We start from the raw sequence: 15641 nt of genomic DNA on the forward strand, positions 1-15641 counted from the left end.
ATGCAATTAATCTTATAAAATGAGAGGATAAAGTATAATTAACCATAAAAAATAGAAGAGTAAAATTAAAATAAATTAAAATTTGATACCTTAATTTAATATGTATTAATATAATAAAACTTAAGAGACAGTGACTCCTAAAATAAATATAATTTTGTTTTTAAAATTAAGATTAAATTTAAAATTTATGAAAAAAATATACCGATCGTTTTACTTTAAATTGAATTAAAAGAAGAAATGGATTATTATATTAAAAAAATAAAGGAGGAGTGAATGTGTCAAAATAGAACGGTCCAATGGGGATTTGACATTTAAGAAATTCAAATTAAGAAAACATTTAAGAAATTTAAAATATTAATTAATCGCTCCCTTTGGGCCTATACTCTTTTTTTATAATAAGAATACACCAATTAACAGACATTTGTGATAAAAAAATTATTGATATTTTTTAAGGTTAAAGTTCGAGCATCATATATATCAGGAGTATGAGTGTTTAATGTCAAAAAGTTAAGAATTATCCGTAAATAATATTATCTTATACTTACTCCAAATTAATCAAATAAAAATAACAATAATAAATATCTTTTGTGGTTCTAAATAAAAACTCAAGGTCTCCCACCCATGGATTTAATGTAGTAGGTATCACTTCAATGACCAATTCCTAAACTTCAATGTTGGACTTGTAATTTATAATTTATTATAGATTTTTTAATTGATTAAAGAGCTGTCATATATATATATATTTTACAATATTTTTAAGGGTACATATCATCTATTATAAAATTAATTTTTATGTTAAAAATAAATTATTTTAATCTTATAGAACTTTCACGAGTAAAGGCGGATCATCATTCATCATTTAGTAAATTAATTTCATCTATTCATCTAATTTGTTATTCATATTATCTGGTAAATCTCCAAGTAGTAGAGTAGTAATAGAATTGCCGAATTGGTACAGAAGTGAAAAGAGTGAGAATCATGTGATCCACCCCTCTCTCTTTCTGTTAATCCAGCTCAAAAGATCATAAATCTATCCGCCCATAAAAACCGTACGACTCCCCCTATTTGCTTTCTTGTTTTGTGTTTCAATGGCTTCAAGTGCTTCCAGGTTTATGAAATGTGTAACAGTTGGAGATGGAGCTGTTGGCAAGACTTGCATGCTTATTTGCTATACAAGTAACAAGTTCCCCACTGTATGTTCTGTGTTTTTCCCTCTATTCTTATCTCTCTGGGTATATATCTGAGTTTTGTTCCTTCTCTTTTTTGTAGTCTTCTTTAATGTTTTAGCTACTCAAGTTTCCAGTTTTTTTTTCACCCTGTTCCATGTAAAGACTCTAGCTTTATAGTTCTGAACATGTTTTTGCTTAATTATTCATGATCATGAAAAGTACATCTTTTTGGGTTCTTGCAACTTAGCTAAAATTTATTATCTGGGTTTTTCTCATTCTTCAATTTCATGGGATCTTTTTCTTTTTTAAGGTTTTAGCTACTCAAGTTTCCAGTTTTGTTTTTACCCTGCTCCATGTAAATACTCTAGCTTTATAGTTCTGAACATGTTTTTGCTTAATTATTCATGATCATGAAAAGAATATCTTTTTGGGTTCTTGCAACTTAGCTAAAATTTATTATCTGGGTTTTTCTCATTCTTCAATTTCATGAGATCTTTTTCTTTTTTAAGGTTTTACCTACTCAAGTTTCAAGTTTTTTTTTACCCTGCTCCATGTAAAGACTCTAGCTTTGTAGTTCTGAACATGTTTTTGCTTAATTATTCATGATCATGAAAAGTGCATCTTTTTGGGTTCTTGCAACTTGGCTAAAATTTACTATCTGGGTTTTCCTCATTCTTCAATTTCATGGGATATTTTTCTTTTGAATCTGAGATTTAATTTGGAATTCTTGTCAGGATTACATACCGACCGTTTTCGACAACTTCAGTGCCAACGTTGTAGTTGAAGGCACAACTGTGAACTTAGGTCTTTGGGACACGGCTGGTATCATTTCCACTTGACCTTTTATGCTTTTATGTTTGTCCTCTACTTCTTAACAACTGTGCTAAAAAAGGTTCCAATTTACAGTCATTATGGCTGTCAGGGCACTGACTTTCCCAAGGAAAGTTCTTTGTTCTATTTTTTTTTCAAAGTGAAATTCGATAAATATTTTTCTTTAAATCTAAACCTGTTTTGAATTTTTGACGACTTTCCGTAGGACAAGAGGATTACAATAGATTAAGACCATTGAGCTATAGAGGTGCAGATGTGTTTGTCTTAGCTTTCTCGTTAGTTAGTCGAGCGAGTTATGAGAATGTACTGAAAAAGGTGCTAATCATGGATCTTGAACTTCTTTCTACAATTGTGATGTTTTATAGTAATGTTCTGCAATTCCCTAACACACTGATTTCCTTGACAGTGGATCCCTGAACTTCGACATTATGCCCTGGGTGTCCCTGTGGTTCTGATTGGCACAAAATTGGGTAATTGTGCAACCACATCATTTGCATTTCTATAATCACTTCATTTTCAATCTAATTTGATCTCAATTTAGTTCCTCGCATTCTAGATTTTGTAGTACAGTAGCATCACCAGATATAGTTTAAAAGTTGAATGATATTCATGCTTTCAAGTGGAGTAATATTTCTGACTGCAGCGAGTAATTGTTGCAAGCAATGAGCTTTGACAAGGATATATGAACAGTGTATGTTCTAAAACAGAAACTTTCAATTGTGTATCCAAAATTGGTGATTTCAATTTGGTAGTGACTGCAAGGGAGATTCAAGTATGCGGTAAATATAATGAAGAGGTACCAGAAGTGGCACTCATTTACACGTGTAACGGAAACTACTTGATGTGCTAGAGATTTGGTTTAGACAAAGTTATGTCCTGTAGAGAAGGAAGGATATAGACCGAGGCAGTTAAACTCAGGAGAACAAATGAACAGAAAATATTACCTTGAATCTGCCAAGATGAGAGGAATTCGTTTATGATTTCGATGCTATTTTGTTGTAAGCATTGGTCTGAACTCATACTTGTTTGAACATCATGTGTTGTTTGATCTAACAATGGCCATGCTCATCTGAAAGCTAAATGCAAAATTGAAGGCACATATAGTTTACGTCAATTGCATCTGCAGAACTAGCTGATTACTTCAATAGCAAGTTTGGAATTTATTGATTCACTTTCAGTTAAAAAGCTTAGCGCCATCTTCTCTCCGTCGTTTTCATTCTTTGGTAAAATGTGTGTTCTTAGTACGGTACAATATGCCTCCAGAATTTTTTGCTTTATTCTGGTGTTGCATTTTAAAAGTTCTGCTGGATAGACCACTTGTCCAGTTAATCAACCACATGAACACTTGACCGCTTTCATGTAGAAATAAAAATTGTGGGTTATCACGTATTCTAAAAAGGGGATTATAATTTCAGTGAACCTGCAACTTTTATGGTGCTCATTTGAATTGATATTTGAATGATCCATGTCCTTCAAACGGTGCCTGTCAAAGTTGATTTTGTAAATTCAGCAACACTGTGACTTTTATGTGTCCGTATGGTGGATGGCATACTAATTTCTCTTTTAATATGGACAAATAGATCTTCGTGAGGACAAACATTATCTGGCTGATCATCCTGGTTTGCTTCCTGTTAGCACTGCACAGGTGTGATTTCACTCACTCGTGGTAAATGTAATAGATTTATCAGTGATTTATTATCTTAATCATCCTATCAAAACAGGGTGAGGAGCTCCGCAAACAGATTGGTGCTGCTTATTACATTGAGTGCAGCTCAAAAACACAGCAGGTATGACAAAAACTTGGAACCTACTCCCTATTAATGTCATTGGTAGACTTGGGTCTCTCAAGGACATCTCAGAGGAGCTCTTGGTGGCCTGGTTAATAGAAATGAACTCTTTGAACTTAATAACTAGTTAAACCTTTATCTATTGATATGCATCATGCCATTTAATTAATAGTGAAGACCCTATTTCAGCCTGCTCATTGATTGATATACTCTTTGCCTTTACGAGGTTATATCACAACACAGGACATCCTTTATTTAATATATATCTCTGTCCAGTTATTATTTCCTCACATTTGCAGAATGTGAAAGCAGTTTTTGATGCTGCAATCAAGGTTGTCATCAAGCCACCGCAGAAACAGAAGGAGAAGAAGAAAAAGCCAAATCGAGGATGTCTGATGTCAGTGTTTCTTTTCTTAAATTTCTGGGTGCTTGTTATATTAGCATCTGATTGTCGAACATGTGAATTTTCCTGCATGACATTCTGCTTTATGCTGGGAAATTTTAAAGCCACTGCACCTAAGGGCAATTGTTGAGGTGCAAATTCATAGATGTTAGCCTGAAAGTAATGATATGGCACATTAGATGTTATCAACATTCGGCACTAAGAATTTCGAGTTGTGTCCGAGTTCATGCTTCTAAATTCACTTTGTTTAGGGATGGGAGTAGTTTCTTGTATTCTAAAATTTACATTTCTTTAATCCAGAGCCTATAAGTCCCCAGGCATGATCATTTCTTTATTTAATTTGCAGGAATATCTTCTGCGGAAGGAACTTTGTGCCTCCCAAGTGAAACAGTTTGCTTTCCTTCAAACCAGAAGCTTAAGCTCCTCCTGGTACTGACCGCTATTCCAGTGTCTTCGCCTAGAGATTCTTTTTAGCAAACAGGATCAAGTGAGTTTGCTTCTACTGGATTACTCAGCATTACTTCTCCCTCAAAATCGCACTGTGGTTGTTTACATTTCTAATCTTACGGTCTAGTTATAGTAAAAGAATATATATTTGGCTGCTAATTTACTATATTGATCTCTTTGTATAGAGTTAAAACTTAAATCGATTTATGGTTTCTTGTACTGTGCATGAAAAAAATGTGGTTCGACATTCGAGTCTTTTTTTCCAAGTAGAAATGCTGTCTGTCATGTTTTCTCTAGTTAATTTGTAATGCATAATTTGATTTCTTGCAATTATGGAGTCTTTTTCAATTCATCGTGAGAGCTTTCGCCATATTTGAACTGTATCATCCAGGCCCCCACTTAATCAAAGCTTGAGCAATCTGTATTTCTTTTTTGCCCTTTTTGGGGGAGAAATTCGCACTATATGAAGTATAAGGATGAAAGGAGTAAAAAATGAAAGGAACCCCCCCCCCAGTAAATATGGTTAGAAAATGAAAAAAAAGTGTAAATTCATATTTATAAGATCATGTTTCTTTTTCTAATTTTCAATTTTCTAGTCATCAATTTCAATTCCAAATTTTTCAGCCAATGAATGATAATATTTTTCCCCATTTTCCCGTCAGTTTGATCAAAAATATATATTATTTTAATTTTCTTCATTTTACCAAGCAAAAAACCCATGTGTTATCTTCTATCATCCTTATGTCTTGGTATGAGTTGGGATAGCATTTCTCTTCTTCATGTCCATGAGTTTTGCAAAATCCAAACATCTCAGAGATAAAGAGGTAGGTAGGACTTATTGAACGAACAGCACTGTTTCGCATGCGCCAGAAACTCGGAAACACATTGGAATAGCCTTGTAAAGAAAATGTGAAGCTAAACGACTTGATGTCTAGTAGATAATCAGAATTCTCCTGCACATCTTAACGTTCAAGACCACCTCTCCTTTTGTGCGCAATTCTGAGCATTAATATACATACCATGCATGTACATACTAAACAAAATAGAAGCACAAGTTCCGGCCTCCATAAGTTGGACACTACAGAATAATATACACGAATCTGGAAAATTAGAGTAACTTTCTTCTCAATTCAATTTATTTAAAGTCCAGTGACTTTCTTCTCGATTCAATTTATTTAAAGTCCAGTCATAGCTTTACTTAAAGCACAAACAAACATACGCTGAAGCACATAGTCCTAACACAGTCAAAGACATGAACCGAAATGAATTGATCTGAACAGAACAGAACAAAACATTTCCATTATCTTTAATGAACAGAAAGAAATGTAAGCAAATGGAAATTTGAAGTGAATAGATCAGTGGCTGATCACAAGCCCCAGAATCCAACTTAAGTCGGTTCAACATATCTACTTCAATCAACAGCAAAAGAACATATGACGTATAGTTGCCCACACTAGTGTTTTGCTATTATTAAATTTCCCTGCACTCTTAATAACATCGATAGCAAACAAACTTGACACCAATTAAAACAGTAGCATATCAACTACAATTAGAGTTTATCAATTAAATAAACGATTTGAATACATCATCAACCACAGCAACTAACTCATGCCACATAAGAGAAGGTTTCAATATCAAAATTCAGTGACCACTTTAATTGGGAAAATAAGAAAGTAAAAGAGGGGGGGGGGGCGGGAGGAATAAAAAAGTCGAGAAAGATATGCACTAAAAACCAGTATGGGCACCAATTTTTAATGTCTGGGCGATAATAAGGGCATGATTTCCAACAGTTATGATATCTACAAGAGGAAAATGATCTTTATCCAGAACAGGTTCAAGGAACAAAGCTTTGAATACCTCGAACAGATTCTTTTACAGTACAGATGATACAGCGAAAAGGTGGGGGTTACAGACTATGAACAACACCAAATGGCTCACTTACCACCCATCCTCTAGAGAACACAAGTTAGAAGACATGTGAGGGTTAGCCAATGACCGTCCTTGAAGAACTGAAAAAGAAATAAACATCAAATTGGTCAATGAAAAAATCCATAATTCTGACATAATTTCTCTCACCGTGCACCATCAAGAGTGGGCACGGAAATAGCAAAACTGGGGGAGGAAAAAAATGAAGGCCTTGCCAAAAGGAGCTCAGAAGGAACATAAATGACTCACAAGCTTAATGGGCCACTAGACAGTAATATTCAATGATTTCTACTGCCATGAAGATTGCTTGTTTCCATCCCATCCTCCCTCAGGTTCCTTCCTTTTCAAAACCCCACCTGATATCTGATACATTCTTGCTTGTTCCTCTGCCAGGGCTTGTGAACTGGCAACAGACAGATGCCTATATGCAAGAGGTGCTGTCTCATCTCTTCCTTCAATGTCTGGGCCTCCAGGCCCAGCATTTAAGTCTAGACCTTGCCTTCCCCACTTCTTTCCACCCTCGACACCACTATTATAGCTGCCGTCAGGAAGCCTAACAACATAGGACGGCCTTGGGTAATGGGACGGAACTGCACCAGCAGGTCCCAACAATTGCGAATGAACTGGGGGGAAACAAAACCCCCTACCAGAAGATGAATCAGCATAAGTTGTTGAACTGCCAGAAAAGCTGGTTGAAGGAAGAGGGAAAGTTGTTCCAAAGGGAAACACAGGATACTGGAAAGGAGTAGATGGGAAGGGCCCTGCTGGTTCAGATGACAACACAGGTCCCCTGTAAATATCAGAATTGTAAGGGGTGGCACCAGTAGAGGGGGCCAACACCCTTTGTGGTCCACCAGTTGCAACAATTGGAAAAGGTTGTTCCCTATCAGGAGAAATTGACGGAATAGTAACAGCTGAGTATGTATTCCCTGCAGGAAACCATGACGAGAAATTTGCCATCTCGGTATTGTTTATCTGCAGGCCAGGAACTGGTGCTCGAGATAGCATGTTGCTGTTCCTACCATGATGGCTAAATAGCAATGGCTCAGCACTCACCTCATCCACAGTAGGTCCATTGTTCAAATCAAAGTCCCTGCGGAAACTTGCCTCACCATTAAGAATACGAACTGCCGACTTTGGATGATGCATTGGAGCATCTATTTTATGACCATTGCCACTAGAGTGACCCAAATCGGCAGGCTCGTCAACTCTGTTCAAATCAAGATCAATCCCACCAGAGGAGCGATAGGGTGCAGAACCCACCATTTCACAATTCAAATCATGATTGTTTGAAAGGTCTGGTGCAGAGTCTGTGCCATGAAGATCCTCGAGGACTTTCTCATCAGGTACATTCAAATCAATATCCAAGGGGGGACGACTCTGTTTCCCAGTAGTAGCATCAGGAATGGAAGTGTTACTTATACCCAGAGGCATATCTAGACTTTTTCTGGGTTCAGCTGGCCGAAATGCACTTGTAGCTGCTGATCCCTTCCAACCAACTGCCCCTTTAGTCCTTAGTAGGTCATTTGGGGGAACAAAGGGCCCTTTAGCAGCAGCAGCAACAGTAATTGAAGCAGGAAGACTGCTTGAAACAGAAGAAACAGGGAAAGCCAATGAGCTGATTAATTGGACAGCAGCTGAGCATCCAACTGCTTTCAAGTTATTTGGTTCCACAGATTTCCCCTCCTCTGCATTAAAGTCTTTATTCAAGTCAAATTCTACTTTTGCATCTGCATCTGCATCTGCAACACCTATACGAGGAGTTTCAGTAGTAACTGATGTGCATTCTTCCGCATCATCTGCTTCTACACCAGTCACCTTAGATCCCCTTGGCCTCTTAGGTTGTTCTGTTTCTGGTGATGCCTTACAAGGAGATGGTCCACCAGGTGGTTCATGACCCTCGCTACATTGCATGTTCTCCTGCATGTGCTCACCTTTCTGGGCAGTGACAACTGAAACAAGACATTCAATTTAATTACCAGTTTGAGGGGGGAAAAACGTAAAATGAAAGTTTAAAATTGAGTAAATATACATTTGGTACCTGAACTAGGCACTTCTCCCAAGGTGGTACCTAAAGAATTTTTGCTCCCAAGTTGATACCTGAACTTTAATATCCGTTGTTTTGATACTTTTATTAACAGTGTTAACTTTTTGATAACATAAGATTGTACATGTGTCAATGATGACGACATCTTGTGTGTGTTTTAAAAAACCCTTTGAATTTTGAAAAAAGATTATTAAAAGTACCAAAATAGTGGATGGAACTAAAGTTCGGGTAGCAGCTTGGGAGCAAAACTTCTTTAGGTACCAATTCGGTAGACGATGCCTAGTCCGGGTACCGCCTCGGGAAAAGGTGCCTACTTTAGGAATCAAATGTATATTTAAGCCTCTAAAATGATAAGTACTAAGACAAATAAACAAAGCATTACCTTCCGACTCAAGTTTTTTACTGGCATGACTCGATGCATCAATCTCAACATCCTTCTCGGGCTTGGCTTCATCAACATTTTCCAAAGTGATATCTTTAGTAGGACAAGGAGGCAATGCTTCTTTATATGTCTCTTTGATGGAATGTCCAGTAACAACTGACAACTTCTGATGAGCCCGTGAACCTCTCTCCAAACCTTCGGTTGCAATTTTCTTGTTATCAACACCAACTTTAGTTGAAGGTACAGATGAAGATCCTTCAACCACTTCTTTATCCACTTTTACAACTGGATCAATGACCTCTTCATTCACCACAGAAGTGCTCCCCTTTTGTTTAGCATCCCCACTGCAATCATCATCCACTCCAACGGACTTTTTCTCCATATGCTCTTTGGAATCTCTAATATCATTAGTTTTCTCCATACTGCGTGCAGAGGGCATACTGACTAAAGCCGCTGTTATAACTTCCTTTAATTTACCATTTTCAAGGCATTGGTCCGCAATCTGTGGCAAAGCCATGCTTGAAGAAGATAAATGCTCATTCAGCTCTCCAAAATTTTCCAGAGCAGAACCAGTCTTGCTGTTGGCATTTTGTGCCCAAGAATTACCAGCAGCAACACCCTGCTTTTGATAATGATCAACTGCACCCTCAGCAGACTGATTTTGATTTCGAACAATCTCATCCCCAGAATGAGGTTTTAATTTTGTATCATTTCCCGTGGAAGAATGCTCAATAAGAGGGGTATTTCTTTGCAGAGAATCAATAGGCGAAGCCAAATTTGACTTAGAGAAGTCTCCAGTAGCCACACTAGCAAGCAAATTCATTCCAGCATCATCTCCGACTGGTATGCACTCGCTTGCTTCGGAGTACTTCACACTATCAATTAAAGCATTTATGGAGCTAAAAGAAGCCTCTTGCAGTTTCCCTGATTTAAGTTCATTTCCAGATGATGAGGAAGCAGTTTTTGTAACATCAGCTGTTTTCCTAGAATCTTCTCCATTCCTACAGTCTTCTTCACCAGGAACAGCTGCAGGTGAACCATTTCCCTCGTCAGACCCAGTCGGCACATCTTTGAAGTCATTGCTCTGCCAAGATTCAGTATTCACATCGCTGATAACATTTGCTCGATAACTGTCACTTTTCTCTTTCATATTACGATCTAATTGCTCATGTTTCTCTGAAAGCACAGGAGAAGAAGCTTGGCTATTCATGACCGAATGATCTTCAAGAGATCCTCCACTGGCACTTTGTGCAGGACTTCTACCTCTATTTGGGATCTTAACAGTAAACTTATGACTATTACTCTCAGCCATAGGTGGCTCCAACACCTTTTCACATGTTAAACCCGACTGCAATATTTTCTCTGAAGCAGGATTTCTATGCAACGAAGAATTTTTGCTTGATCCAGCTTCCCTTTGAACCCCTGATGTCCCTAGGAAACCATTAATGGATTTCCGGTGACACGAAGAACTACCTGAGATCTTAGCCACTGTTCCTAAACCAGTGGGAGAACTTCTTGCATCCTCCTTTCCAGAAAGCCCCCCTGTCTTCCCATGATCACTAGAACAAGACTGACTATTATTGTGGGACTGACTTGAACTGCTGCTTTTCTCATCCCTTGTGATTGCATGAGGGTCAGAGGTGCCACCAACAGTAGCATTTCGTGCCTCCCCATCTTTTAAGTTCGTACTGGCAGAAGCAGGTGATGTTGCTGCCTTCATAGGTCCTGATGATGCAGAAGCAGGCTTGGTTGTGGTCTCTCCTTGAGCAATCTTAACTGAACAAGTTTTGGAGGCAGAAAGTTGGGTTACTGAACTCTTCATGGCAACCTCAGATGGTCCAGAGTGCTTGCTTCCACCATGAGAAACTTCAGAAAGACGAGGTCTGGCAGACCAGGGAACAGCCTGATTTGAACCAGACTTAGCATCCATCTCAGCCTCAACTTGTTTTTTCCATGTATCAACTAAACTCCTTGCTTTCTTCTGTATTTCTATATTCTTGTGACTACGTAAATGATTCACAGATTTGCCAATGTTGCACATTTGCAGAGCTGTAAGATTAACAGGAAGCTTATCAAGAGCTCGGAGTAAGGTTAAAAGAAAATCATCGACTGATCTATCATCCTTGGACCCGCTACCATCACCAATCTTCCCTTTGTGGACCTCCTGAAGCCATTCATCAAAAACAGGTAACCCTCTAAGCTGAACAAAATGACTAAGGCAGTCAAACTTATCTGTAGCTGCTATCACACAAGCGAGCATTGACTGGTTGACCAAATCTATTTTCTTCTCATTTCTCTCATTTCTCATGAGCTGAACCAACTTCTCAACTCCCGAGAAATCTTCTAGTCCCCCCTTTTCAGTAATTTTTGCAATCTCAGATTTTAAATTAACTTCTGGTCTACCATAACCAGAATCCCCATCATCCATTTTACTAGTACGTTCCCTTTTGACGGGCTCCAAGCCTTGATCACCACGCTCCCTCTTTTTCCCCTTACCCAGAGAGGGAAATGAGGAAGCACTATTTTGTATACTATCTGAACCAGGTTTTAACTGTGATGTTGATGAAGGACCATTTATAGGCTTTGGAGAACGGCCACCCTGCTGCATTGTTGCGTGCATCTCTAAATGCGTCTTATACAACAGTTGATCTACTTCTTCTTGTCGTTCCTGATAATAAATAAATAAAAATGAAAATATCAACTAAAAGAGTTTGACAGTAATAGAATATATGCAAGAGCATCTGGGACTCACATCAATAAAATCCTGATCAGTTAGCCACCATAAACACTTGTTTGTAATGTCATAAACTCGCCGACACACAAATGAGCAAATCCCCGATGGAAGTTCAATGTCTTTAGGGAGGAATGAAACTTTACAAGGATGGAGTAACGAGGCAGCAGGAATCTCATCCTCGTGAAAGGAATAAAAGATTTCGTTTGGCGCAGCTTCCAAGAGGATGCCTTTGCCAAGCTTTACTTCAGCAGGTCGATAAAGCCAATTCACACACAAATTTAACTTGTTTTCTTTATCAGAAGTTAGACAACGAATTATTCCAATGAAGGGTGGAGAATCTTGGGGTGGTTTGAAGAGAGCAGAGTCACCAACACTGATCCTGCGTCCATCCTATCAGGAGCAAAACAGGTAATGTCAGTAAAGTAGTGAATTATCCATGTTTGCAAATTTTATCAGTGAGAAATAAAAGGAATTTATAATGAAAAAGAAATGAAAGTCATTCCACCACTCAGATATGTAGTGATTCCAATAACACAGCTTCATTCGATAAGAAAGCCTTCTGAGATTCATATGTATGGAAAAAGATGCATATAACACCCATATAGAGCATTACCAGTCAACTTCTAAACAAATTCATGAAACAAATACGTTTCTCAGCAGTAAAATTTACAATCAGATGGTGCAAAGCTTCAACAGATTTTAAACCATAATTTCAGTATCATTACAAAACAACTCAAGCGCAAACTGAACATAAATTATTCCCAAGTCACCAGACTGCACTATAAGAAGAAAGGAGTTACAGAAATTCATATATGCTCAAAGCTTACCATACTTGTATATAGAACCACAAAGGAAAATTTGACTATTCACATATTGAATGTTCAATAGTTATATCATACTCACCTCAGTGAATTCTGGGTTATTTTTAAGATGCTCCTTATCTGGTTCTATTGACCACATGCTAAAACGTTTCTATAGACCAATTTTTCGTCATATCATGTCCTAGAAATAAGATATGACTCTTAATTACATACATTTCCTCATAATTTTACCAAGAAAACACCAGGCATAACAAACTCATATATCTTCTCACTCATATGCATGTAGGTTAAAACCATGAGTATGAAACAGGACTTACATATATCAAGTTAAGAATCAAATATTGCATCCAAAACCATAAATAAAAGCATAACATAAAATGCTTCCAGTATATGCTTCAAGATAAAGATTTTGAAGTATATATTGTTACTTGTAGTATTTAAGAAAGTAAAACTCATTGCATAGGTTGATCCACCACATTAACACTATACACTTTCTTCTTTACATACTAATATTTTCCCAATTCTCCATCACTATACGCTTTCTTCTTCACAAACTATTTCCTAATGGACAGATTACGTCATGATCAAAGATGTTCACAAATGGGCAACATTTCACATTTTTTGAATTATAACCTCGTGATTATTTCACTGTCTCCAAAATGATGAATCAGAAACTAGTTCCTTACTGACAAGTTTCAAGATTCAAGCTGTCGTAACTTCGGAAATTTTTCCTATATTCTGAAGAACAATAATGCTGGTGATTACTTCTCCTTATCACTCCTTGATAGTAGGAAAACTCCCACAATTCAGCACATATACATTGATCTACGGTGTATTTAACATATCTATCATCTCCTAAACACTTCTTCTGTCCTGAAATTCCTTCAGGTTGGATAAAGAAGAAACACTCCATTGCATGCTAAACAATTACTCCTCGAAGTCCACAATTATAAATTTCAGACAAACCAATGAAAGCACCATATCATCTGTAGAATAGTTTGTAGTGTATAAAAGATAACTAAACCATTCTGGTATTGTACGCAAAGATCTTTTTTTAAAAATGTAAATTGGTTTAAGGAAACAGACTCTTCTCAATCATTATTCAAATTATAATGTAGTGCACCGCTTCCCACAATTGAAACACTTTGTCGACTAAGAAAAATTAAGCCAAAAGTTCTTACACTTTAACCTCAGCCAAACAATCCACCAAAGATGAAAAGTTAAATGCCTTCCTACTAATCAATGCTCCAGCTAATTCAATGCAAAGGCAACAAAATCCAAGAAAATCAGGAGTAATTCGACACTTTCCAGTTTCCACCATCAGTTAAGCCACCATCTCAGAATTCCCAAAAGGCAAAAGTGAACCACTTACTTCATTTCCTCCAAATCAATCAAACAAAACATCTCTGATCAGATCACCCGCAGGAACAAAACAACAAGCAAACAAAGAGAAAAAACTAGAACATAAAAGAAACCATGATAGAATCAAATGAAACTAAATCAAAGCTGAAGAAAATGTTTTAAAAAGGTATACCTTTGAAAAGAAATTAACGGTGGATGAAGAAGAAGAAGAAGAGAGAGAAGCACCACCATCACCACTCAGAACAGCCGTTGCACGTGTTGGGAGTGTCCACATGTGCCGCGCCTTTTTCCTCTCCTCACCTCCTCCCCGTCCATGCATAGCCTTGCATTTTCCCTTCGAGTACCATCAACCCCCTCCTTACTTCTATCTTCAATTTCCTCCCCTTTCTTTCACTAATTCCGAACCCTAGATCCGCCCAAAAACCTACCTTTCAGCAGGTCCTAAAAAGTCCCCTTAAATCAAACCCTAATTTTCCTGAATCTCAAATCCAAAACCCTAATTCCCTTCGATGGCGTTTCTCCTGTTTACCCGATCAAATTCAATCTCAGATCCATCAACCACGTTCGATTCCGTAAGCCACCATTCGATCTATATAAGAACAAAAAGGATGACTAAAAATTAAAAGAGAAATTGAAAGAGATTAAAGAAAAAATGATCGAATTGTAAAGGGAGAGATTAGAAAAATGACAGACAAACAGAGAGACGGGCAGATAGAGAGCGATAGTGGGGCGCAAAAGGAAAGTGTACTTGGGATACATGGTAGGGCAGAGTGGGGCAATGGATCGGGTAGTTCGGGCAAGTACTTAACAAGGGGCAAGGTAGAGTCACAGTCCTGTGAGGTAATGAAATGACGTGTGTAGGATCCTGTGATACGGAACTTTAGAAGCGTTTGACTAATGAGTGTTTTTGCAAACCCTTTGACTTTTTCTCATGTTTTTGTAATGGGAAATGGGATTTTTAAAGGGAGATAACATTAAAGTTGAATTATTAATTTTTAAAATTGGATCGGACCTTGAATTAGTGAAGATACTAGTTCAATCGAATTTAATTACGATTCAATCGGATTTTATATAAAATAATATTTTTTAAATTTTACATAATATTCAAAACAATATTAATATATATATAATACTTTTTTAAGTTTACAATATTAAAGGTATAAAAATATCACAAGTTATAATATATATAAGTTAAAAACATAAAATCAAGTGAAACAAAATGATTCAAATCAACTATAACATAATATTTAAGGTAAAATATATTAAATAATAAATATAATTATATAACTATAATAAAAAAATAAATTTGGAGTTGAAAAAAAATCATAACAAACGATGTCGTTTGGTTTAATTTTTTTAAAAACAATCACACATGGCTAAGAAACATATAAGAGCATCCCAAAAGTCTAAAGAGTAAAAATATGAGAACAAAACAATCCCACTTAACTAAGAAACATAGAAGAGTATCCCAACTTACTTCTATAAATACTAGAGGTAATTTGACATTCAAAATCATGGAGTCTTTTAGTGAGCACAGAGCGAACTATTCTTTCGCTTCAATTGAACTCGAATTTCAAACTTTAATCAAGCTTCTAATTTTTTTTGAGTTCGAGCCTTTTTGAGTTCAAGTTTCAATATTATATTTCGAGTTCGAGTTGAACTTGATAATTTTTAACTCGTGAGTTTTTGAGTCGAGTTGAGCTTACTTTTAAAGTTTTTGAGTTCAAGTCGA

The 15641-nt window shown here is 36.9% G+C and overlaps 2 protein-coding genes across 4 annotated transcripts; one reads left to right on the forward strand and one right to left on the reverse strand.

The window, feature by feature from the left end:
- Window positions 1-929: 929 nt before the first annotated feature.
- On the forward strand, window positions 930-4860 carry LOC120201436 (rac-like GTP-binding protein ARAC8). Of its 2 annotated transcripts, XM_039202052.1 has the most exons (8): window positions 935-1193; window positions 1904-1991; window positions 2206-2315; window positions 2407-2470; window positions 3581-3645; window positions 3722-3787; window positions 4087-4184; window positions 4537-4860. In XM_039202052.1, exons 1-8 carry the CDS (start codon window positions 1089-1091, stop codon window positions 4574-4576), a joined length of 636 nt encoding a protein of 211 aa, XP_039057983.1. In that variant the 5' UTR covers window positions 935-1088; the 3' UTR covers window positions 4577-4860. The 2 variants fall into 2 exon arrangements, with proteins under 2 accessions (XP_039057982.1, XP_039057983.1); XM_039202051.1 differs by lacking the exon at window positions 4537-4860 and having other exon boundaries at window positions 930-1193; window positions 4087-4335.
- Window positions 4861-6160: 1300 nt separating this feature from the next.
- On the reverse strand, window positions 6161-14572 carry LOC120201435. 2 transcript variants are annotated; one of them, XM_039202049.1, is made up of 5 exons: window positions 14082-14572; window positions 11745-12116; window positions 8993-11660; window positions 6813-8515; window positions 6161-6646 (listed from the first exon to the last, which is right to left on the reverse strand). In XM_039202049.1, the coding sequence occupies exons 1-4, from the start codon at window positions 14226-14228 to the stop codon at window positions 6852-6854; spliced, it is 4851 nt and encodes a 1616-aa protein (XP_039057980.1). In that variant the 5' UTR covers window positions 14229-14572; the 3' UTR covers window positions 6161-6646; window positions 6813-6851. The 2 variants fall into 2 exon arrangements, with proteins under 2 accessions (XP_039057980.1, XP_039057981.1); XM_039202050.1 differs by lacking the exon at window positions 14082-14572 and adding an exon at window positions 12630-12701.
- Window positions 14573-15641: the final 1069 nt, after the last annotated feature.

The sequence above is a fragment of the Hibiscus syriacus genome, unplaced genomic scaffold (assembly GCF_006381635.1).
Source record: "Hibiscus syriacus cultivar Baekdansim isolate YM2019G1 unplaced genomic scaffold, ASM638163v2 tig00007204_pilon, whole genome shotgun sequence".
NCBI classification, from domain to species: Eukaryota; Viridiplantae; Streptophyta; class Magnoliopsida; order Malvales; family Malvaceae; genus Hibiscus; species Hibiscus syriacus.